Source organism: Tiliqua scincoides, chromosome 8 (genome assembly GCF_035046505.1).
Source record: "Tiliqua scincoides isolate rTilSci1 chromosome 8, rTilSci1.hap2, whole genome shotgun sequence".
In the NCBI taxonomy this organism is placed as follows: domain Eukaryota; kingdom Metazoa; phylum Chordata; class Lepidosauria; order Squamata; family Scincidae; genus Tiliqua; species Tiliqua scincoides.
The window spans coordinates 46545834-46568299 of NC_089828.1; the positions used below are offsets into that span (position 1 = coordinate 46545834).

The 22466-nt window shown below is 53.0% G+C and overlaps 1 protein-coding gene across 1 annotated transcript; it reads right to left on the reverse strand.

The window, feature by feature from the left end:
• Positions 1–2091: 2091 nt before the first annotated feature.
• TRAF4 (TNF receptor associated factor 4) lies at positions 2092–16248 on the reverse strand. The gene is made up of 7 exons (XM_066635990.1): positions 16106–16248; positions 6276–6327; positions 5891–5995; positions 5477–5638; positions 4604–4765; positions 4239–4394; positions 2092–2906 (listed from the first exon to the last, which is right to left on the reverse strand). Exons 1-7 carry the CDS (start codon positions 16246–16248, stop codon positions 2274–2276), a joined length of 1413 nt encoding a protein of 470 aa, XP_066492087.1. The 3' UTR covers positions 2092–2273.
• Positions 16249–22466: the final 6218 nt, after the last annotated feature.

Below are 22466 nucleotides of genomic sequence, written 5' to 3' on the forward strand. Positions count from 1 at the left end.
AAACAAAGATGCTTGAAAGAGCTGCCCAGAGAATTCAAATAATCCCCACAGAGTCACCAAGGAAGAAAGAATCAAAGTGAGTCAGAGACAGAAAGCCACAGACTGTCCTCTAAATGTGGCTTCAACCATCCATCTGTCCCGTCCCCCCCGCCAAACTCCAAATATATTTGGAACAAAATGAGCATTTCCAGAAGTAGGCACAGAGACCCTTGTGGCGGCAGCGAGAGCCTGGCACCCCCATCGCCACCACTGAGCTGTTAAGACAAGGGAACAAAAACAGAAGCAAATTACAGCCCTGGAGGTTCTGCACAGGCTATTTTTAAACAGCTGGACAAATGTGCGAGGAAACAGCCGAGCCCACCCCAAAGAAGCGACAGCCAGAGGAAGAGCCCAAGAAGCTGCCTTCCTCCGATTCCATCTAGCCCAGAATTATCTACTGTGGCTGGCAGCAGCTCTCCAGGGTCTCAAAGGGTGGCTTTCCTCACCACCTGATCCTTTAACTCCAGATGCAAGGATTGAACCTAGGACCTTCTATGCAAACCCGATGCTCTGTCACCGAGCATAGAGCACACTAGGATTGTTGTGGAGATAAAAGGTGGCAACCCATGTGTGCTGCCCTGAGCTCCCTGCAGGAGAGACAAGATAATCATGGAATCCTAGAGTTGGGAGACCATCTAGTCCAACCCCTTGCTTGACACAGGATAATCAAAAGCTGCTTGTCAAGCTTCTGCTTGGACCTCCAGCAAGGGACAACCCACCACTTCCCATCAGAATAAGAACAATAATTGGCGAGAGGGATGCACACTGTGCATGCTCAGAGGAATCTAGTCCCGTGTTTACTTTCGAGGCCCTGACATGAAAACAAGTTCTGGGACTGAGGGAGCTACTTTCTCTGCTCCCCCTGCACTTGGCCCTCCCGCGGCACCCAATGAAGGTGGGCATGTGGTCTCTGCTCTTGACCAACCGCATCTTTTGTGTCAGGACCAGGGCACAAAGAGAGCCACCCACAGAAGAGGGTCTGGGCTCATGCCAGGCAGTGTGGGTCTAGAAGACAGCTCCATTCCCATGTGATTTATGGCTGGGACTGAAGGTTCCAAGAAGCAGACCTCAAGGGGTGGACACAGCTATCATCCAACCACGAATCCCCCACCCTGCTTGATCAACAAGCCAGACTCTTCAGGCAAGATGAACAGAACGATAATATAGGACACTCTCACCATGAACCAAGCCCAGTTAATAAATACAAGAAACTGTTTAATTAAAAAAAAGACAAGAAAAAAAAACACACACAAAGAGAAAAGGACAAACAAAAAGGTGGTGGGAGAGCTAATTGCTGCTCCCGACACCCTGTCAGCAAAACATAAAACAAAATAAAATTTTATATATATAATTGAACAGTACCAGGAAGATTCCCCCAGGGCAGAGAATGGGGGAGTACCAGCCCCATTCAAATGCTCAGGGACTCACCGTACAAAATATGGCTCTTTGGAGGAGGGGCAGAACAATCCCCCCCCCCCCAGCAAAACAAGAGGTTGATCCAGGGAATGGGGGGGGGGGGCTGGAAAACATTACAAAATGTGGAGGCACTGGAACCAAGGTTGGAGGAGCCCATGTCTAAGCTGCAGGCACCAGTTCTGTTTAGGGGGCAGGGCGAAGGGTGTCAACGTTCTTGGGTGCCAGAGGTAATTCCCGCCTGGCTGGCAGCAAAGCCAAGGGGCCAAGGATTGCAAGGGGCACTCCTGAGAACAGGGCCTGCACCCGCCTCTCTTGCACGCAGAACCAAGGCCAGGAATGCTGGCTTCCGACTGGGGGAAGAGGAAGGAAATCAAGTAAGACCAAGTCATCACAGCACTGGAGGCCTGGGTCCTTCTGTGGAGCCCTGGCCTGCTGCAGGCCCCACCGAGTCAACAGCATCATCGGCCTCACGCCTTGCAGGCACTCAGCCCCCCTGGATGCTCAGGGAAGAGAGCCAGAGGTGTGAGGATGCAGAGGCAGCTCAGCTGCTCTGGGGGAGAAGGAGAGGGACCCACATCAGGCTGGGGCTCTTCCCTGACCTGTAGCAATTAGCACCATTTAGCAAAAAAAAAAAAAAAAAAAAAATCAAATCCAGAGTTGGGGGCTGTTGAAAGCGGGACAGGAGAAAGTCTTCCAATGGAACTCTCAAGCTCCCCTATCCAGCCCACAGATTTAACCCAGCAGTCTCTTTGCCATGGGCCTGGTTGCTGGGGTTGGCCTGGTCCACCCCAGAAGAGGAATGTGGTGGGCAGAGTGGCTCAGGAGATGATCTTCTGGGGGATCTCCACGGATGCCTTGATGAACACCGCATTGTCCCTCACGTAGTTGCGCTTCTTGATGTCCTCGTGAGAGATAAATTTGGGGTAGCCAAACCCCAACAAGCTCTCGTCCAAGGAGGTGCGGCTTGGACCCGGCTTCTGGAAGTTCTTCCAGTTGGGGTCGGGGAGGAAGGTCTCTGTGATGTGCTGCGGCTTGGAGAGAGACGGGTCGCTCTGGTCCAGCAGCGAAAAGGTGACCCGGTAGGAGAAGGGCCACTCCAAGAGGTTGTCGTACTGGCCAGGAAGCACCCGGATGTAGACCGAGAGGTGGCTCCCTTCACCGCTCCCGTTCCCATTGAGGAAGGCGGACACCTGAAGCTTGTAGCCGTACCGGTGGGTGTAGAAGGGGGGGCTGAAGGACTCGTAGTTGCTGCGCGCCTTGGCCTCCTGCAGCTTGCGGGCGTAGTCTGCAATCCTCCAGATCAGCACCCCGTCGCTGCCCACCGCCAGCTCCTCCACCTCTCGACGCAAGTCGACCAACTCCTGCCGCTGCCGGGCCACCAGCGCACACATGAGGCCCAGGTGGAGCTTGGTGTTCTCATCCAGGTGGCGACCCATGGACAGTTTTGGGCACTGGGGAGAGATCACGGACATCTGGTTGGAAACGTTTCAGACTTTTCTGCTCCAATTCAGAGCCGGCTTCTGAAGTCAAAAGACCCTCCTAGTGGCTCACAAAAACCACACAAGAGCAATGCTGCTGGATTGGACCAAGCTGGGTCCAAGTAGGGGGCCCATCATCAGTGCATGGAAGAGATGTCCTTGCCCCTTCTGGCTCCAGCATCTGGTCTTCAGAGGTAAACTGCCTCCAAACATGGAGCTCTGCTCAGCTGCCACTGATAAATATATCTCACCATATAACTAATTATAAATCTAATTAATAATTTGCTTAATCCTTTCAAACGGCCAAAGGCCATTGCTACAGCCTGTTAACTCTGTTCTGCGAAGCATCTCTTTTGTCTTTGTGAATCTGAAATGCTACAGTAATGAACCCAAAAAAACAAACAGTCTACTACAGTGGTTCCCAAACTTTTCATCTCCATGACCCACCTCATCCTCTCTGGTGGGTTGGAATATGCTGCTCCTTCTTGTGAAGCCCCAGAGGCCTCTCCTGTGTCACGCTGGGCCAGCGACCTACTTGATCAGCCTCTGTGGGCCTCAGAAAGGACCACAGAAGTGACTTCTGAAAACCACTTCTGGATGCTTTTTGGGCCCATTCTGAGACCCATGGAAGCTGATCAAGTGGGTCGCCATCCTAGCACGACCCAGGAGAGGCCTCTGGGGCCTCCTAATTGTTTCAAAATATTTCCAATTTGGAGCTGACCAGAGGCAAGAGCGGGCAGGAGGACCCAGGTCATAACCCACCTGGCATGGGCTCACAACCCACTGGTGGGGCATGACTCACACTTTGGGAAACTTTGGCATCATAACACCATTGTTAGAACCAACCAAAAAGATACCAAGTTGTGAAATCTTTGTGTATCAGAGTTGCATATCATGTTGCTTGGTCCTAATGAAGGTCTTTCCAGTCTGCAGCTTGGGAATTTTTTTTCTAAGGGACCTATAATTTCTTCATCAGCACACAAATATCCCAATCCAATATTGACCCATAATGGCCACAGTATTACAGTTTATAGATGATGAAGGGGAAGACAAGAGTGGCAAGCTGGGGAGTTTCTTCTCGAATGGTTTCACCCAGAATTAAACACAATTCTCCTGATCAGACCTCCTGGGATCATTTGATAATTTGCCCCAGAAGAATTTTCTAGCAATTTTCAACCATTGTGCTGCAAACTCCCAGGGCACATCAATGTGCCAGCACAGTGTTTGAAAATCGCTGCCCTGGACAAAAGGAAGGGAGTGTAGTGAAGGAGAAAAGACTGTGGAGCAAATGGGGACGGCCTTTACCCGATGCTTGCAGCCAGCTTCTTTGAAGGGACAGAGTGCCAGGGCCGTTGTACAGTTCTCCTTCAGGTGCCCGCTGAGGTCTTCCCTGGCAACGCTGGGCACCCCACACTGGTTGGGACAAGGCACAGGGTAACGTGGACACTGGTACTCGTGATTCTAAGAACGGAAGAGGAAAAGGCTTTGGTACACAAGGCACACACAACTAGCAGGGTTTGCTTGCCTGCCTGATTTGTTTATTTATTCAAAGTGAGCCAAATTCCCCATTCAAAAATGGTCCTCCGAGAAGTCTAGATGCTCACCAAGGACGTTTGAAACTTCCATCCACCCCAAGCTGTTTGTGACGCAGGAGGTCCCCCTGATCTCACCTGGATGGTATCATACAGGAATTCCTTGGCGCAGTAGCTGCAGGGCTGCGTGCGCTTGGGGCACTCCGTAAGCATGTGCTGGGACAGCAGCCGGCGCATCATGCGTGCCCCACATTTGTTCTCACAGTAAACGCTCTCCTGTGGGCAGACCCCCTGGTGGTTCTGGGGAAAGGGAGGGGGAGGATATGTGGGATCAGAAGCCAGGCAAAGAGACCTGTGGCTAATTTGCAAGAAAGGACAAGTGAGGCACTACTCAAAACTCCTGCATTCCTGGAAACACTCCTGACCTATCCTACAAGGGAAAAGCACTCTGCACATGTTTAGTCCAAAGGAGTCCAAGCTGCCTCCATCCCTTCCAAAAACCTCAGAAATAGAATCTGCAGATCAACAGAAGGCAAACGTTATTCTATCTTGGAGTATGGCCTTGTTGTGGGGTCTTGCTGGGAGACTGGTTTTTTATACCAGAGACCCTACACCCAAAGATTTAGCTGGTTACTTCAAATGATTAGCACACCCCAAGTCAGCCTCCACCCTCCCAAGAGGTTAAAATGTTACAGAACATTCCATGACATCACTGCAGCTCAGCCAATAACTGTTCAAAGATATCTCTGCATAAGAGGTACAGCAGATGCTAGGAAGTGGCTGGAGATTCCTCTTCTGGAAGACTGTGCCCTGACAACGGAATGGCTAACGAGGCTGAGTCCTGCTCTAACTGAGCCCTGGACTGGTTCAACTGGAATTGGGGAAGAGGCCTACCCGTAAGCCTTCCCTCAAGAACTCAACACAAAGTGAGCAAGATGGCACCAACCTTCCTGACGAGGCACTTGCCCCCCACCCCCTAGACTAGGACTTGTCTTTGACCAACGGCCTCACCTCATAGGCCTCCCCGGTAAAGTCAGCCCCACAGAATTCACACTTGAGGTGGCGCTGGGGGCAGTCGTGCTGCAGGTGGGGAGGCAGGTCACGGCGGCTCAGTTTGGCCCCACAGCGGTTGGGACACGGCACCACGTTGTAGCTGCATGTGCCGAGGTGGCCCTGAGTCAGACAGGAGAAGAGAGGCACTGCTTTGAGGGACGGAGGGGGCACAACCTCAGGGACATCACATCAATTCAACCTCCCCTCCCCCCCACATTTGATCATGGCTGCAGAACCAGAATCACCCACCCTTCTTTCCCCAGGGCTGTTTCCTGGGTTATCTTCCACATTCCCAGCACTGCTAATTCTATCGGAGTCGCTGCCCTCAAAGCACTAAGCGCTGTATGGAAGACTTGTCAGCTAACTCCTCACCTGTAACTGCCGGATGGTCCCACTCCAACGACACCCCTCCTCGCTGTGTATGCACCTGATGGTCAGACTGAGCACCTGAGCCTCCAGTTCAGGGTCTGGATAGATCTGGAAGGAGGAGGGAGAAGGTGAGATTGGCGGGACTCGGGGCACTGAAATCAAGACAGAAAACCAGCACTAGCATGTTACTGTCATGCTCTCAAGGTGCTTAAATAATAAAATGAGAGAGAGAGGGAGGCTCCTGTCCCAAGGAGCTTACCTCGGGGCAACTTCAACAGTGGGGGAAGAGAGCAGAAGCAAAGATCACACAGGAAGTGGATGACAGCAAATGCAGTTCTACAGCCGTGGCTACCTAGCCCTCACTGAGAGGAGGGGAAGGGGGCCTCACCTTAGCGTAGTCGAGGGGCAGCTGGTCCTCTGGACACTTGAAGACCCCTTCACTGCAAGAGAAGAGCAAAGGCACTGAAAACCAAGCGAGCCTCTCACCAACAAGGCAAAGAAACTCCTAAAACGGTGCCCCAGCAACAGCAGAGGCTGGCAATGGGTGCCCATGCGCCACAGCTCTGCTGCACAAGCTCCACTCTCACAAGAGAGAGGAGGCTGAGCTGGGAACCTCCCGTATGCGAAGGATGTGCTCTGCCACTGAGGTCATGGATGCGCTATGCCGACGCAGCTCAGCACTGTCTGCTCAGAGTGGAAGCTGAAATAGAGCATCTCAGGCAGAGGGAGGCCTTGCCTGGTCCCACTGCCCCAAATCCTTTGAGTGGAGATGCCGTCTGGGATTGAACCTGAGAATTTCTTATGCACTGCCAATGAGCTGTGGCTCTTCTCCTAAATCTCAGTCTGGCAGCTTCTCCGGCTTCTGACACACTTTCAGCTCGTCTTCCAGCCAGAAGGACGAGATTAGAAACTTGATATTAAAAAAAAAAAAAGGTGAAACTGTTAGGATGTTGAATTCTACTACTCAGATTAGTTTCTGGGCTTTTGTAGCACAGCTGCAGAACCCCACACCATCCCAAGTCCTCCCAGGTGTGTCCGTAGTACTTAACTTGCAGAGAGTTTGCCCCTCACAAAACACAAAGCTAAGTCACAGTAGTTTCCATTTTATACACTGAGGATGAGTTCAATGCTTCCAAGGCAGAAGTGGGGATTGAATCTAAGCCTGCCTGTCAACCCTCCAGTTCTAACCAGTAGTCCACACTGCCTCTCTGGGCCATACAAGACCTGCTAGGGAACAGATCTCTCTCTCTCTCTCTCTCTCTCTCTCTCTCTCTCTCTCTCACACACACACACACACACACACACACACACACACACACACACACCATGCCAACAAATGCACAGCCAGGTCCAGAACCCACTTCCACAATCCCCATGAACCCAGAAGGAAGAGGAAACAAAACAGACCCTTCCCAGGTTAGGAGGCTCATGCCACGTGCTTTGCCCCTTCAACAGGCTGCAGTTGTGGCCTGTTTTGGCCTCTCCGTCTCTCCACCTGGTTAGGGGAAAGCTTCTTAATTCCCTCCATCTGTCTAAATTGAGAGGGGACACAGCCAGTCCCACAACCACCTGCTCAGCCAATGCCCCAGAAGGCCCACACAAGACCCAGGGAGGGGCCACAAAACTAACAGTTGAGAAGGAGTGACAACAGTGGCGGCGGCAGCTGCAGCTGGGAAATGGGCCAAATCCATCTAATCTCAACCCCACCAGGGCTGCCCAGCGTGGCCTCTCCTCCGGCCTCTTTCCTCCCAGGGTGTCGCCCTTCCAAAGTCCTGCTCCAGCTGCTAGCTGCACCACAGGTGGCCAGCCGGGTCTTGGCACAATGCCACCGAAGAAGGCAGCTGGCCCATTCGTGGCCAGAATCCACACAATCAGAAGGCCCAGGCACTGGGGCAAACCATGCCTGGGCTGCAGACAAACAGTGGGGAGGGGCTGCTGCCAACACGGCTCACTTGCGGGCTTCCAGAGGCAGCTGGGGAAGCCACTATTGGAAACAGAATGAACTGAGCTTGGTCTGATCCAGGGGGACTCTTAAGGCCCAATCATATCCATCTTTCAAGAGCCAATGCAGCCCCAAGGGAAGGGGACAAATGAGGAGGACTCCACGACTTCTTCCCCCCTTGCAGGATGCAGTGCACATCCTGTTGGCACAGCTGCATTGGTGCTGGAAAACCGGAGAGGTCTGGGCCCTAAAAGTGACTAATCACTGGATGCACCAGTACCTCTCAACAGAAGCTGCGCTCCAGGTAAAAAAATAAGCATCAGGAAGCCAGCGAGAGGCACAGTCATGACAAGAGGCTGGCAAAGCCAGGCGACTGCCAGTAACACTGACCATCTTTCCAAGTGATGTCTACCACAGCCCTGTGAGGTATTATTATCCCCATATCGCAGCTGAGGCTCAGAGGGAGCAGCTTGCCAGCTGGGAGCCAGCCAAGGCCACCTGGTGAGTTCTTGGCAGACCTTGGACCGAGAATGCCTCCGTTTTCAGCTCTGTCTTCACGCTTTGTGTTATGCCAGCTCTCTCATTAGGTGCCCACCAGTCATTGAGCGCCACTACCATCAACATTCCAAAACGTTGCAGCCGCCCCATCAATAAGCTGAGCTGGGTCTTGGCACAATGAAGTCAATAAGCTTCTTCCTCTCCCCACCTCTGTCCACCTAATGACTCCCTTGATTGTTCAGGCCAGGCTTAATTCTCTTCCTCTCGTTCACTTGCTTGCCTCTACCGAAACTGCAGGGTATTTACACTGGCAGTGAAAAACAGTGATCAAAAGCAGGCCAAAGGTCACCCTCTGGTTTCCACCCGTGCCACACGGCATGCCATGAGTCAGCCACGTTCCCACCCCTGGCAGCACCGGCAGTGCCAATCGCACTGGACTCTCAGAATCTCTCATTTTAAAAACCCCGACCCCCTGCATCCCTGGAAGGAAGGGTTCCCAAAGGCAGGACACTAAGCAAGAATGACGCCACCTTGCTCACTTGGCAGGCTTATCCCAACAGCCCCCCTTCCCCCCCCGTTCTGACACCCTGTGCCAGGTTAATGAGATCCTTGGCAAGAATACGCTGCATTGATGCCTGGAGTGTGCAGACACAGCATGACCCAGGGAAAGACACATGGCTATTGTTCTGGTTTCCCCCCTGCTGAGAGATTCTCGCTCCAGTGCAATGAAGGGGCTGGGAGGCTGGCGTGAGCATGGAACCAGAGGTGTTCCCAAAGGCTGCCACAGCAGGAGAAAGAAACAGGGCTTGCAATGAGGCACACCAGGCTGTGCTGCAAATTCGGAGAGCAGGAGCAGAGAACTCCTTGCACGGTTGCCAACAGGTGTGATGCACCCAGTATAAGTGGCTTGGAGTCACTTCTGCTCCCCAGCATTGGTTAGCGCAACAGCCAGTCTCCAACAGAGCCACATGGGAGTGGGATTGCCCTTCTGAAAGCTTGTGTGTCCAGACAAAGAACTCTGCTTCCCACCACCACCCCCAACACTCCTCTCCAAGTACTCCCACTTTTTTGCCAAACTGGATTCCAAACTGGCTCTCCTGCAACTGTGCCAAGATGATACTGGGCATCTAATCCACAAAACCAGGTGGATGCCACCAATGGGCAGCTCTGGCACACCCAGCTGATTGCCATGCCTGGAATTCCACTGAATGGCGGGCAACGGAGAGCACCCTTCTCTACCCCACTCTCCACCCACCACCCAGACAAGGCAGGGTGGGAGTAAAGCTCTGGTTTCAACAGCTGCCCTCTTTTGAAGGAGGGAAAGAGCTCATCAAATTAAATGCCATCAGCAGGGACCTGCGTGCCAGCTTTACCAGGAAACAGCCTGCATCTTTCCTAGCTCTTCATCTGCCTTGCATAAAAAGGAGCCGAAGTCAGCCCTGGAACAGGCTTCTCATGCTGAGACCTCAATTCTGACTAAAAGGCATGCTAAAGACACAGTGCCTCTCCTCAGCAGGGGGAGTTCACATGAATCGGGGGGGGGTGAGGTTGGAAAGCGAGATTTGGCTTGACAAGGTTACAGCAGGGACGGCTGGACACGGCAACACCAGTTTTCTCGCACCAGAAGTCACAAGAGCAACACATTTGCTAAATCTGGCTGAGAAAGAGGCTCTCTTTCCGCACTGCTATTGAGCCATCCTCCCATCGCACAAGGTGGTAGGCGTGAGGCTTCCAGGGGCCTCCCCTCCAGGAACCGATCAGGCGCAGACCTGCTTCACTTCAACAAGGTCAACCAGGGCATTTCTCAGCTGGCTAACAGAGCGGATTTTGCTTCCCGCAGGTGCATCTGCCTTTCAGGATGAGGCTGGTGGTGATCAGGGGACGGCTTCCAGGTGGTGACTCCCTGCCTCTCCCAAGCACTCTCCCAAGGGAGGCCCACCTGGTACCCAGGCTCCTATCTTTTCAGCGCCAGGCAAAGACAGTTTCATTCTTCCAGGCCCTTGAGAAAGGATTATTCAAACTGATCTTCTTGCTGAAATAGTCATCTGATGTCCCAACCAGATTTTATGTATTATTCAGATGTGCTACTGCGTAGTTTTTAATTCTTTGTCAGCTGGGAGTAGGAAGACCGGGGGGGGGGGGAGAATGTGTGTACAGGTTTAAACACATTTTTTTAAAGTGCCATCTCCCACACCTCAAGCAGCAACAAACAAAAAAAAATGTGCCAGCCTGCCACATCTTGCTGCCATATCATTCTCAATGTCCTAAGAGCCCCACATCCACGCAAAATACTGTTCTTGCTGGGCTAGGGAAGGGGTCCACCCCATCTAGTGCTGCATTTCTGGCAGGACTGAGAAGAAAGCAAGATGGTGAAGGTAACAACCCTCCTGTTGCTTCTCCCCTGTCCTCTGGTGCTTGAGAGGTGAACTGCCACTGTACGCAGTCTGGAGCCCCCACAATCTTCCCTGCCCTTCCATCTCCTGTAGAATTGTACTACTGGCTTCACAAGGAGGCGTACAGGCTCCTGAGAGGCTGTCCCGTGCAGTGCACTGAATGCTTAAGAGGGCATGACAGGAATGGGCATCCCCTCCCTTGCAAGCTCAGCGAGGGAGTGGACGGGCCTGCAGCCTATTTTGGGGGCACCTGCACCCCAGGAATGCACAGCCCCTCAGGTTGAATCCTTGCTCTGCTCTGCCAAGCCTGTCTTCCCTGCAGAGCAGAGCAAGGGTTAAACCTAAGGGGCTGTGAATTCCTGGGGTGCGGGTGCAACAGATTAATCCCCACTAAAGAATGCTCAGTCATGCTTGGCTGGGCAAGAAATGTGCTGAGGCAGCAGCGCAGACTGTGCTGGGGGGGGAGGCAGAGAAGCCAAACCAGCCCCTGCCTTTAACTGTCCCTGCCCCTGCCTTTATTGATGCAGCCAGGAAGTCATCTTGCCCCAGGATTGAATCTGGGGGGGGGGGGGGCGGCTTCATGGCACCAAGGACTCCATGTCTAAAACGCACCAGGGCTCCAGCCTGCCTGGACAGAACTCCCCTGAAAGAAAGGGGGTGACTGTTCTGACCATGTGGTTTTAGTGTTCACAGCGATGCATCCCACTAAGGCTAAGGACACAATCCTAACCCCTTATGTCAGTGCTTTCCAGCATAAGGGCAATGCAGCTCTGAGGGAAGGGAACAAACATTCCCTTACTTTGAGGAGGCCTCCGTGAGTGACACCCAACTGCAGGATGCAGCACACGTCCCATTGGCACCGCTATGCCAGTGCTGGAAAGGGGTTAGGATTGTGCCCTAAATGTGGTGATGGCATCTGGCCTGGATGCCTTTAAAAGGGGATTGGACAAGTTTCTGGAGGAAAAATCCATTACGGGGTACAAGCCATGATGTGTATGCGCAACCTCCTGATTTTAGAAATGGGCTATGTCAGAAGGCCAGATGCAAGGGAGGGCACCAGGATGAGGTCTCTTGTTGTCTGGTGTGCTCCCTGGGGCATTTGGTGGGCCGCTGTGAGATACAGGAAGCTGGGCTAGATGGGCCTATGGCCTGATCCAGTGGGGCTGTTCTTATGCTCTTATGTTCTTATGTGTGATCCCTATATTGCGGGAGGTAGGGGGAAGGTCTAGCTAAGCCTCCAGGGAGATCCTGCCAGTTGTCGGCCAAGCAAGCATTGGAGCATGGAGATGCAGCGTTGTGTGTGCAGGGGACATCGCCAAAGCCTTTTGCTCGGCACAGGAAGTGGAGGGACTCCTGCCTGCCTTCTGTAACCCCAGCCTGAATCCAGGCCTGGCACGCTTAGCACTAAGCAGGAAGTCTCTGGGCCTGTTGTCTTAACCTCCTGGGGCTCTACTGCTCAGCTCCAAACTCTGCTCTCATCCACCCGCCACACCTTCGTGTGCCAACCCCCCCCCCACTCTGCTCCCCTGGGGAGGTGGCTGTGAAATGAAGGAAACAGCAGTCACCAAGAAATACCTTCAGCATTCCTGACAGCACAAACGCTCTTTTATGTACTGAATGTATGCATGTTTCTCTCTCCCCCCCCCTCCCCAAACAGACACAGGGCTCAAGGCAAGCTGGAACATGTTCAGTTAAGCTCTCTCCCCCCTCCCCACCATCATGCACATCCACAACCCAGGAAACGCCAGCAAACAAAGGCCTCCAAGAGCACTAATTTTGGAGAGGCAGGTGAAGTAAGTGGGGCAGGGGTGGATGGGGAGAGAAAGGCAGCCCTCCTGTAAATTCACTGTACAAACTCAGCCTCAGCATGAGGGGGTGGGGAGGGAGGAAGGGCGTACAACTCAAAAGTTCACTGGGGATACAAAGTTTGTGGCTCAGGGATATTGAATATTGGCAAGTAAACAAGGCAGTCACTGGAAGGCAGGTACAAACCTAACCAAGAGGAGAGAGAGGGACTGATGCCCCCCTCCCCGATTTTTACAGGAAGAGCATTCTAGTTTGTCATCGCCCCACTGAGCAGCCCCTTCCAGGTCTTGCCAAATCTGCAAGCAGCCCACACTCAGAAATGCACGTTTCTCAGCGCCCTTCCCCGGCGCTCCAGATTCGATTCCTTGCCAGGTGATGAAGAGTTCTGTGACACACATTCACACTAGCCCACACAACACCTAACCCAAGTCAGGCCAAGAAAAAAACATTTCCAACAAGGCTGCTTTGCTGAAAACAAGAGCGGGGCCCCAGAGAGAGCCGCCCACCTCTGCAGACCAGATGCTGAGCAAAGGGGGAAGGGCTGTTGACTTCATGTCCAGAGCTGGGGGATTCCTGGAAGCCTCCAGCTGGATGAATGCTGGATCTGCTTTATGCTTCTAGGTCACTCAGCAAGGTGGGATCTGGGGGTGGGGGCACCTTTCATCCAGTCTTGCACTTAGGAAGGTGCTCAGAAGGCAACACTGCCACCTCCTGCTATGACCCAACTGGCAGACAGTTTCACATCCATCTGGAACAGCAGCTGGTGAGGCTGCAACCCTATACCCCTCCCCCCGCCCTCCTCAAAACCTTCTTCAGCACCAGACTCCTGAAAAGCTGTTACAGGAATGGGGGGACAAAAGCTCCTTCTCCAGCTATTTTAGCATTAATTCATCCAAGGGAACATCTGAGATTTGGATGGAGAAAGAGAGAGGCTCAAACTCCTATCAGACCACCAAAGAAAGTGGCCTTGGGCAAGCCACAAGCTGCCTCAGCTTCCTTCCCACCTGCACAGCGGAAGCAGCAGCAGTCTACCTCGCAAGGCTGTTGGGAAGCTGAAAATGAGACTGTCGGTAGGCAGAAAAATATTCTGAAGAGGATTCTCAAATGTGAACAGATTGCAGATGCAAGCATACACACTTCCATGGGGGCAAGTTGAGCTCAATGGTATTACTTCTGAGTAGGAGCCCCACCAGCAAACAAGAGATCTCACGCCCAGGCCTCTGAATGGCAAAACCATTTTGAAATCCCCAATCAACCCTCCCTCCACGCACCCCCCAAACAACTGCAGCTACACCACAGTGTGTTGCATGCAGAAAAAAGCCCCAGGTTCAGTCCCTGGCGGCATCTCCCTGTGGGGTTGGGAAGTCCCCTCCCTGCCTGAACGCTTGAGAGCTGCTGCCAGCCAGTGTAGGCAACAGACCCAGTGCCTGACTCAGTACCAAGTACCTGCGTTCAGTAGCTTTTCCAGCAAAGGCCAAGAAAAACACACATACGCTGGTGGTGAGCAGGAATCCAAGTGCTTTGTCAGCTCTTCTTAGCAGGGAGGTGGCAAAGAGAGGGCTGGCTCCGCTTGGCAGGGGTTCACCAACTGCTCTGCTCCCCTCCAATTTCTCACCCCACCCCTCTGATTTGGCACCCAGACTTGGCTGTCATCATCCTTGCATGCATGCACACACACTCCCTGACTCACCTGAAAAACCCAGCCCCCAGGAAGGAGCCCGGAGGCACCCCCATCACCCATATGCCACTTTGAGCAACACCCCCCTCCACACGTACACAATGCATCCAAGGACTTGGGCTCTGGCTCATGAACACTCTTACTGGAATAAATGGGCTCGTAAGGAGGAGTCAAACATCACTCAGATATGAGAAAAGGGAGGGTGTCTCAGGAGTGGTTCCAACAGTGAGCAGAGAAGCCTCTGGAGGCAGCCCTGGGCGCTGCTGGAAATAGAAGAGCGGGAAAGGCCAGCGCAGGCAGTCCAACTTGTGGGCTTCCCAGAGGCATCTGGTTGGCCACAGTTCAAAAACAGAGAGGCCAAGCTAGATACTAGGCTTTGGCTCCTCACATATGTGACCGCCATGTGCATCCCAACCACATCAGAAAAGCTCTAGGCGCCCCTCCAAACCTGTGCTCTGAGAAATCAGAGCACGAGAAGCAAGACATTCATTCACATATCACATCCAACGGAAAAATAAATACTGTGCCCCTATTTTATTAGTCCTGCCGGATGGAATCAAAGGTCCTTTGAGGCTTGTGGCCTGTTTCCAAGAGTGTTCAGCCAGATGCTTCCTGGAAGCCCACAAGCAAAGCTCTGAAGGCAACAGCCTGCCCTTTTGTTTGCCATCACAGCATCTGGTATTGCTTCCAAGGTAGACTGAATCAGAACATGGAGGTTCTGGTGAGCCATCATGCTGTGATAAGGCATCTCTTTATCAGGACAAATGGGGAGGGGGATGTCGTAATGGGCCTTCCAGGTGCATTCAGGTGGCTACAGCAGCCAGAACAGCGATTTTCAACATTTTTCATCTCAGGGCACACTGACTGCTACAATTGTCAAGGCAACAGCTTGACAAGGCATCCCAGGTTGCTGGTGGGGCGCTCACATGCCCCAAAGGCCCTGTTAAAATGTGACCCTCCCCCAAATTTCCGTGGCACACCTGCAGACCATTCACAGCACACTGGTTGAAAATCACTGAGCTAGAACAATGGACTAACCACAGCTTGAGAGCTAGCGGGACTCCAGCTTACAGCCCAATCCTATACCTGTCTACTCAGTCCCATTATATTCAGTGGGGCTTCCTCCCAGGAAAGTGTGCATAGGATGGCAGCCTCAGTGGGGCCACCAGAAATCCTGTGGCCTCTGCTTCTTTATGAAAAGGCAGCATTGGTAAAACCTCCTCTCCGAATCCTCCTGGGCTGGTGTGTGTGTCCCAGGATTTGGGGGGGACGGGGACGGGACAGAATTGAGCCGCACCGGGTGCAGGCAGAGTTCATGCTTGCCTAGGAACCACGCCCCCTGATCCCAAGGAAAAACACTCTGCACATGCCCAGAGGTGGCCAACACATTTGCTGCTTTTCCTCCAGCGCGGAGGGCAGCTTTGGAAAGAGAGGGCCCTGGGGGGGCAGTCCTGCCTGGGCAGAGGGAGAGAAAGAGAGAGAGCGCGCAGTAAGAGCCCAATCCTATGCCTGTCTACTCAGAAGTAAGTCCCATTAGAGTCAATGGGGCTTACTCCCAGGAAAGTGTGGATAGGATTGTAGCCTAAGGCTGGGAGTAAGCCCCGCTGACTCCAACGGAACTTGAGTAGACAGGCACAGGATTGGGCTCTGAGGCTGCAATCCTATCGACACCTACCTGGGACTAAGCCCTATTGACTCTAATGGGGCTTACTTCTGAGTAGACACGCACAGGGAGACAAAGGAGAGCGCGCAGACCTGGGTGCCGGAGGCAGGCAGGCAGCCAGCCGGGCAGGGATCGGACGCTTTGTCTGCGCCTGGAGCGGTGGAGCGCCCCAGCGGAGCGCCGCCGCCGCCCCCCGCCCCTGCCGCCCCTTCCCCGAGCCCCGATCGCCGCCGCTGACCTGAGGAACTCCTGTAGGCAGGTGTCGCAGAAGCGGTGGCCGCAGGTGGAGACGCGGACGGGCTCGCGCATGGCCTTGGCGCACAGCGGGCACAGCAGGCGCCTCTTCGGCTTCTCCAGGAACTTGTAGTCGAAGCCCGGCATCTTCCCTCCCGCAGAAGGCGCCGCGCCGCCGCCGGGACTCTGCCTGGCTGCTCCCCGCCCGCCTGCCGCGGCCCGGCCGATCGCCACCCGCCAGGTCCTAGCGCTCCTCCGGCGCTGCTCCTGGTCTATTGTCTGCCTCTGCCTCTCCCTCCCAGCCCCAGGAATGCCGGGGCTCCTCCTCCTCCTCCACCTCCTCCGGCGGGTAGCCAACTTGGCTGCTCTCAGGACAGCTCCGCTCCTGTGCCCTTGGCAGCAGTAGCCTGGCACCTCCAAAAGGCAGCTCTTGGGACAGGGCATCACCTGCTGGATCTCTTCCGGGCAAGAAAAGGGGTGTGCAGAAGATGGCCAGCAAGAAGACACTGGCAGCCCTGAAAGGGGGACACCATCAGTGTGTCCAGGCCTGGCAGAAGCCCCCTGGGGCAGCAGGCCACATTAAGAACATCAGAAGAGCCCTGCTAGATCAGGCCAGTCGCCCATCTGGTCCAGCTTCCTGTATCTCACAGCCGCCTGCCAGATGCCTCAAGGCGTCCACAAGACAACAAGAGACTTACATCCTGGTGCCCTCCCTTGCCTAAGAACAGCCCCACTGGATCAGGCCATAGGCCCATTTGGTCCAGGTTCCTGCATCCCACAGTGGCCCACCAGATGCCTGGGGGAGCCCACAAGACAACAAGAGACCTGCATCCTGGTGTCCTCCCTTGCATCCAGCATTCAGCCTGCTTCTAGAACCAGGTTGAACATACCCATCACAGCTTGTAACCTGTGATGGACTTTCCTCCAGTAACCTGTCCAATCCCCTTTGAAAGGCATCCAGGACAGATGCCATCACCACATCCTGTTGGAAGGAGTTCCACAGATTAATTACACGCTAGGTAAATAAAATATTTTCTTCTCTTTCCACATTCTGCTCTCCTGACCCACTGCTGTGCCAACCTCTGCTTCTCCATTGTTCTAGCTAAGCATTCCCCTCCCTTGTTTCTTTTCCAATCCAGGGAATGAAAAGAGGAGGAGGAGTAATGGAGGCAAGCAGGCAGAGATGGGCACCCCCCCACCTATCTGCTTCAGTTTACCTTATTGATGGGCCGGCCCTGAGCACACCTACCTTTCAGCAGCTGCAGAGTACCTCTTAAGAACAGACTTACTGACTCGGATTCAAAGGTCCATCTGCCCCAGTAGCCTGCTTCCAAGCAGGGCATGAAGTCAGTAATTCTTGCCCATCTGGCACTCGGAGGTAGACTGCCTTGGAACAGAGAGGTTCAGCCATCATGGCCAACAGCCACTGGCAGACCTCTCCTTTATCGAGTCTAGCACAGGGAGCCATGACCACCTATGCTGCCAGAATACCCTGCAGGAGCACATCTGCCCCTTCCCTCTCCTGGTATTAACGGAGCTGGGCAGAGAGTCAGGTTAACATTCCCCACCACCAGTGAAAGGCGTAGGCTTCATACTTTGCCATCCAGAGCAGTCTGCTAGCAACTCTCAGTACTACCACCACACCCCTCTTTTATCTCTGGGTTAACAGAGGGAGGGCAGTTCTGGCCCAGCACCTGCCAGTTGCCGACCCCCTCTGTTGTCGCTGCCTCACACAGCTGGTGGAGCCAGAAATTTCCCCCTCTGTGTCTCCAGATGACTCGCCTTCCAGAAACAAATCTCCAGGGCCCCAGATCTCTCTCTCTCTCCTCCTCACAGAGCACACTGACCTGGCGTGGGGGCTTAGAGACCACTTTCCAAGGAATAGTGCAGCTGTTTTCCACTCAGCTGGAATGAGAAGTTTCTGCACACACCCTGCACCCTGAAAGGGTCTCCGCTGCATGTGTTCCACATCCGGACAGTTGTCGTGGGTGGCTTCCGCAGCTGTGCACCAGGGTTTCATCGCTAGCAGCAAGACCCCTGGGACCAAATCAGAGTGAGGATGTGTGCAGCTGCTGCTCATTTCAGCGTGGCTTGTGCAGGAGAACATGTCAGTGGACTGTGGGGGTGGAAGGAACTTCCAGCCTCAGCCCTCCCCCCTGCACCAAACAGCTTTGCAGGCCTTGATTTCCTCGGCACCATGTCCAGCTCAGCACCACACGGGAGGTGGAGGAGCCCCAGGGTGGCTTGCTTTGCTTGCTGCTTGCATCCCTTTGTGACATTTCGGCTGATTTCACTAGGGAAGGCCCCAGACCTCCAGGAAACAGAGATGCAGTGCTTCAGCTCCCCAACACTGTGCTGTAGACCCCCTCTCAGCTACCACTGCTCTTTGATGTGTAAAATTATGCAGCCTGCCCCCCCTCCAAATTCTTACTCATTTTCTCTAATTAGCTCACAGGAGAGTACCCAGTAATCAGCGCTGGAGCCCCAAGATGGGACAGCCCTAAGGAAAGATTCTGCCCACTTGATGTTACAAACTAGAGACTTGTTAAGGAACAACCATGCTTGCTCTTCCCGTCTCCCTGGATCCAAAGGCTTTTGGGGGTCCTCCGGCTTTTGCTGTTTCCAACTGCAGCTTACCACGCAAAACAAAGTGTGGGTCTACTCAGAAGGCACTGAGATGCAGGTGGACTTTCCTTATTTCAACACACTGACACATCTGCTCCCCTTCTCTAGTGAACAGCCAAATGTGCAAACATTTGGAGTATGCCAGCCTCCATTTGTAAAGCTGAGCCTGTTTGTAATGCAGCGGGGGGGGGTATGTATTTCCACAGTCCCTCCACCTTTTCCTCTTGGCATCACAAATCCGTCACACACAGGATCTGTGTTACCCACCTCTTTGAAGCAGCCGCCCTTCTCTGCGGATGGCTCAAGCCTTGGGCCTAACCTGCTAGATCAACCTCTATACCATGCTTTGGACTCTGACTCTACTGTTCTGGCCTCAGTCGCTTCCTCAGAACCCCTCTTAGAACAGGGGTGTCCAAACATTTTGGCAGGAGGGCCACATCATCTGTCTGACACTGTGTCAGAGGTCGGGGGGGGGATGAATTAATTTACATGTAAAATTTGAATAGATTTACATAAATGAATTGATTAGAGATGGAACATATGAATGAATGAAGGTCTTGCAGTAGCTCAAGGCCTATGAAAGGTCTTGCACAAAGCAAGGCTAGCCTTTCCTTTGCTGCCACTGCTGCATCACAGATGTGAAACAGCAAGTAGTGGAGGGAGCCCTCGTCCCACAGCTCAAGTGAGAGGTCAAACAGTCATCCTCAGGCAGAGAGCAGTTGCGTCAGGCCAGCATGGGCTCCAGCAGGTCTCTGGAGGGCCAGAGGCTCATTGGAGACTGGGGGCTCCCCGAGGGCCGGATTGGGAGCCTCCGAGGGTCGCAAGTGGCCCCCAGGCCAGGGTTTGGGCACCCCTGTCTTAGAACATGCCCTGCTTACTTTTCCCTCACCAACTAGAAAAGGAAGGGGAGGCAGGGAACGAACACCATGAAATTTGACATGGGGGGAACAGCCCCACATCCTTATCAGCAATCCGAAGTCAGGAAAGCATGTCCAGAACTTCTGTTCCTGCAAAGTGTGTTAGGAGGCCACCATGGTCTCTGCCCAAGGAACGTGGGCAGCCTAATCACAGGCTTTGCTCTGCCATTGCCGCTCAGTCTCCCTATGGGGACAGCTGTGGGAGGTAAGGCAGAGGCCAGGCCAGAGGCAAATAACTCAGATTGCATGTGTCGCTGCATTGCCTTGGAATCTTGGCTCCCGTACAACTGTAACAAATCCCTGGCTCCCTCCCTGTGTTCTTGGTGGACAGAGTGGCATGTGCCCGTGTCCTACGTGCACACCCAAGGTAGGATCCACAGGGTGTCCCTGGTAGCAGAGACAAAGAATGTAGACTGCCAGACAGTGGAGTTGTGGGGGGGGGGGGGCTGTTCTTCAGCCCCAGGCACCAAGGATTTGTCTCAACTTGCCAATCAAAACAGCTTTCCTTGTTTCAAGGTGTCTCTGTGGCTTCTCATCTTGCCTGTCCTGGGCTGAGTGACAGTCCCATGTTAATGTATTCAGTGGCCCTCCAAAGATAAGAATGCCCACGCTGGGCCAGGCCAAAGGGCAGTCTCTGATATGGATTGCAGCCTGCTACCATGCTGCATCTGAACAGGAAAGCTCATAGCCTGGCAAGGTAGAATCATGCCCTATCGATAGGTCCTCTGCTTAGCAGACGCCAACTGTCTCTGGACAGGAAGACTTCTCTCCTGGCTAGTACAGTTAACAGAGCTATCTTCTTAGACGGTCTTCTGTAAAATGCTTTTAAAAAATGCATCTAGCTTAATAGCTATTAACCTCACGACTTCATTTTGTGTTGCTTTCATAAAAAGGGTTGTCTCCATCCTGATCAGTGAATCTGGAGAAGAAAAAAAATTTCCAAGCCCTAATGTTATGAGTCAGAAATCATCGCTCCTACTAAACTAAAAACCATCAGAACCATCGCTCCGCTAACTTTCTTTACCATTCAGAATTCTAGAAGTTTCATTGCTAAGTCGGTTCATTGAGCAGCATCAGTGTATCTGATGCTTTACAGAGGAATGTAAGCTACAGGGACAGGCTCCTGTCCCAAGAAGCTGATGATCTAAATGTCAACAGCATATGATAACAGAAGGAAGGGAAAGGGAGAGGCATAGAGAACAAAGGAAGAATGTAAGCCTGGTTTCTCCCTGAGGCGGGGAGGGGGCATGGTAAATGAGAGTGTAGGGATGGGGGGGATGCAGACGCCTGTGAATTAGCCACCAAAATGAATTCAGGCCTAATAATCCCCAGCAATGAAGGGGACAGATATGGGTCATTCCCTGTCTCCGAGCTAGCTGACACTTCGCACTTCACTGGGCCCTGGAGGGGAAAGTCTAAGGCCCTGAGAAGCTGGACAGAGAGCCTCCTGTCTTGTTCAAAGGTATCTTACCGGCCTGATGATGAATGGAAAAGTGTTGGCAAAGGGGTTGAGAAAAGGAGGATCTCCTAGGACTCTGCCAGGAAGTAGGGCATGAAGCATCGTCCTCCCACCCAAAAGATGTCCAGAACCCAAGCCTAGGTCCATTATTGTCCACTAACTAATATAGAGGACTGGATAGAATTTTTAAATCTCATAACTTTTTGAAGGATCTAAGGTTTAACGGGCTCCACTCCAGGCAGTCTTTCCTATGCCAGGGCTTGAACCCAGAACCTAGGAGTAACAATCAAGAAGGATGTATCTCTCTTCAGGTTCAGGTTCAAATCCCCGCTCGGCTATGAAGCTTGCTGGTTGACCTTGGGTCACTCACTATTTCTCAGCTCCACCTATCTCACAGGGTTGTTGTGAGGACAAGAGGACAGACTGAGGCAAGAGGCTAGACTCCGAGTCCCATCAGTTCGGTTCTGTTATTTTTAAAATGTATCTCTACCTCTCCCCTCCAACACAAAAGGTATTCAATACAGCTAGCAAAAGCTAGCCACGGCACACTGAATGGAAACTACTGCTCTGATGCCCAAAAGCATGCCAGAAGAAAAATGTTTTCAAACAGAAAAGTTGATTTTCATCATCTAAGATTCTCAGCTCTTTGGAGACTGGAGAGCTGATGGCTTCAGGGTCTGTTTTCTTTGGAAAAAGGGGTAGTGGGAAAAGGAGGGGAAGGTGTCCGTCATAGCCCCACACATCAGACTCACTACTGGCAGCAGCCTCAGAATCCTGGCAGACGCATCCTTCTGTGGACTGAGACTTTCAGAGACAGTCTCCGAACCCACCCAGGCACTGCCTTTACTATTCTGGGTTGGCAGTTCTGGCCAGAGCAATGGCAGTAGAGGTGGCACCTCGGCATGTGGAAGGGCAGGTCGCCAAAATGTGGCTCTGAATACACTTGTATTCACTCTGACCATAAGGCTCTTCGGTTTTCACTGTTCCTTTCAATCAACAGTATTATTGCTAATTTTGTAAAATGGGCCTTACTCATAAAGTACAGAAAATTAACTGCAAATTCTTAACAGCTGATATGGACTAAAATCTTGGCTGGGTCAGTAGCTCGCCCTGGCAAAGGCCCCTGACACAGACCACCACAGACTGATGGCGGAGGATTTTGTCCCAGTTTCCTCCTCAAATCAGAGAGGAGTTGCCCTCTGTTCATCACTGGCCAACTGACCCTATATATTTTTTCCCTATTGATCAAGGGGGGGGGGGGAGAGTGAATCAGGGATGCTGAAGTCTGCCACCACCCCCTACTAATCTGTGACCTCCTGGCCAGCCCTGGGAACTGTATCTTCCTCCACATCTAACTGCTGGGG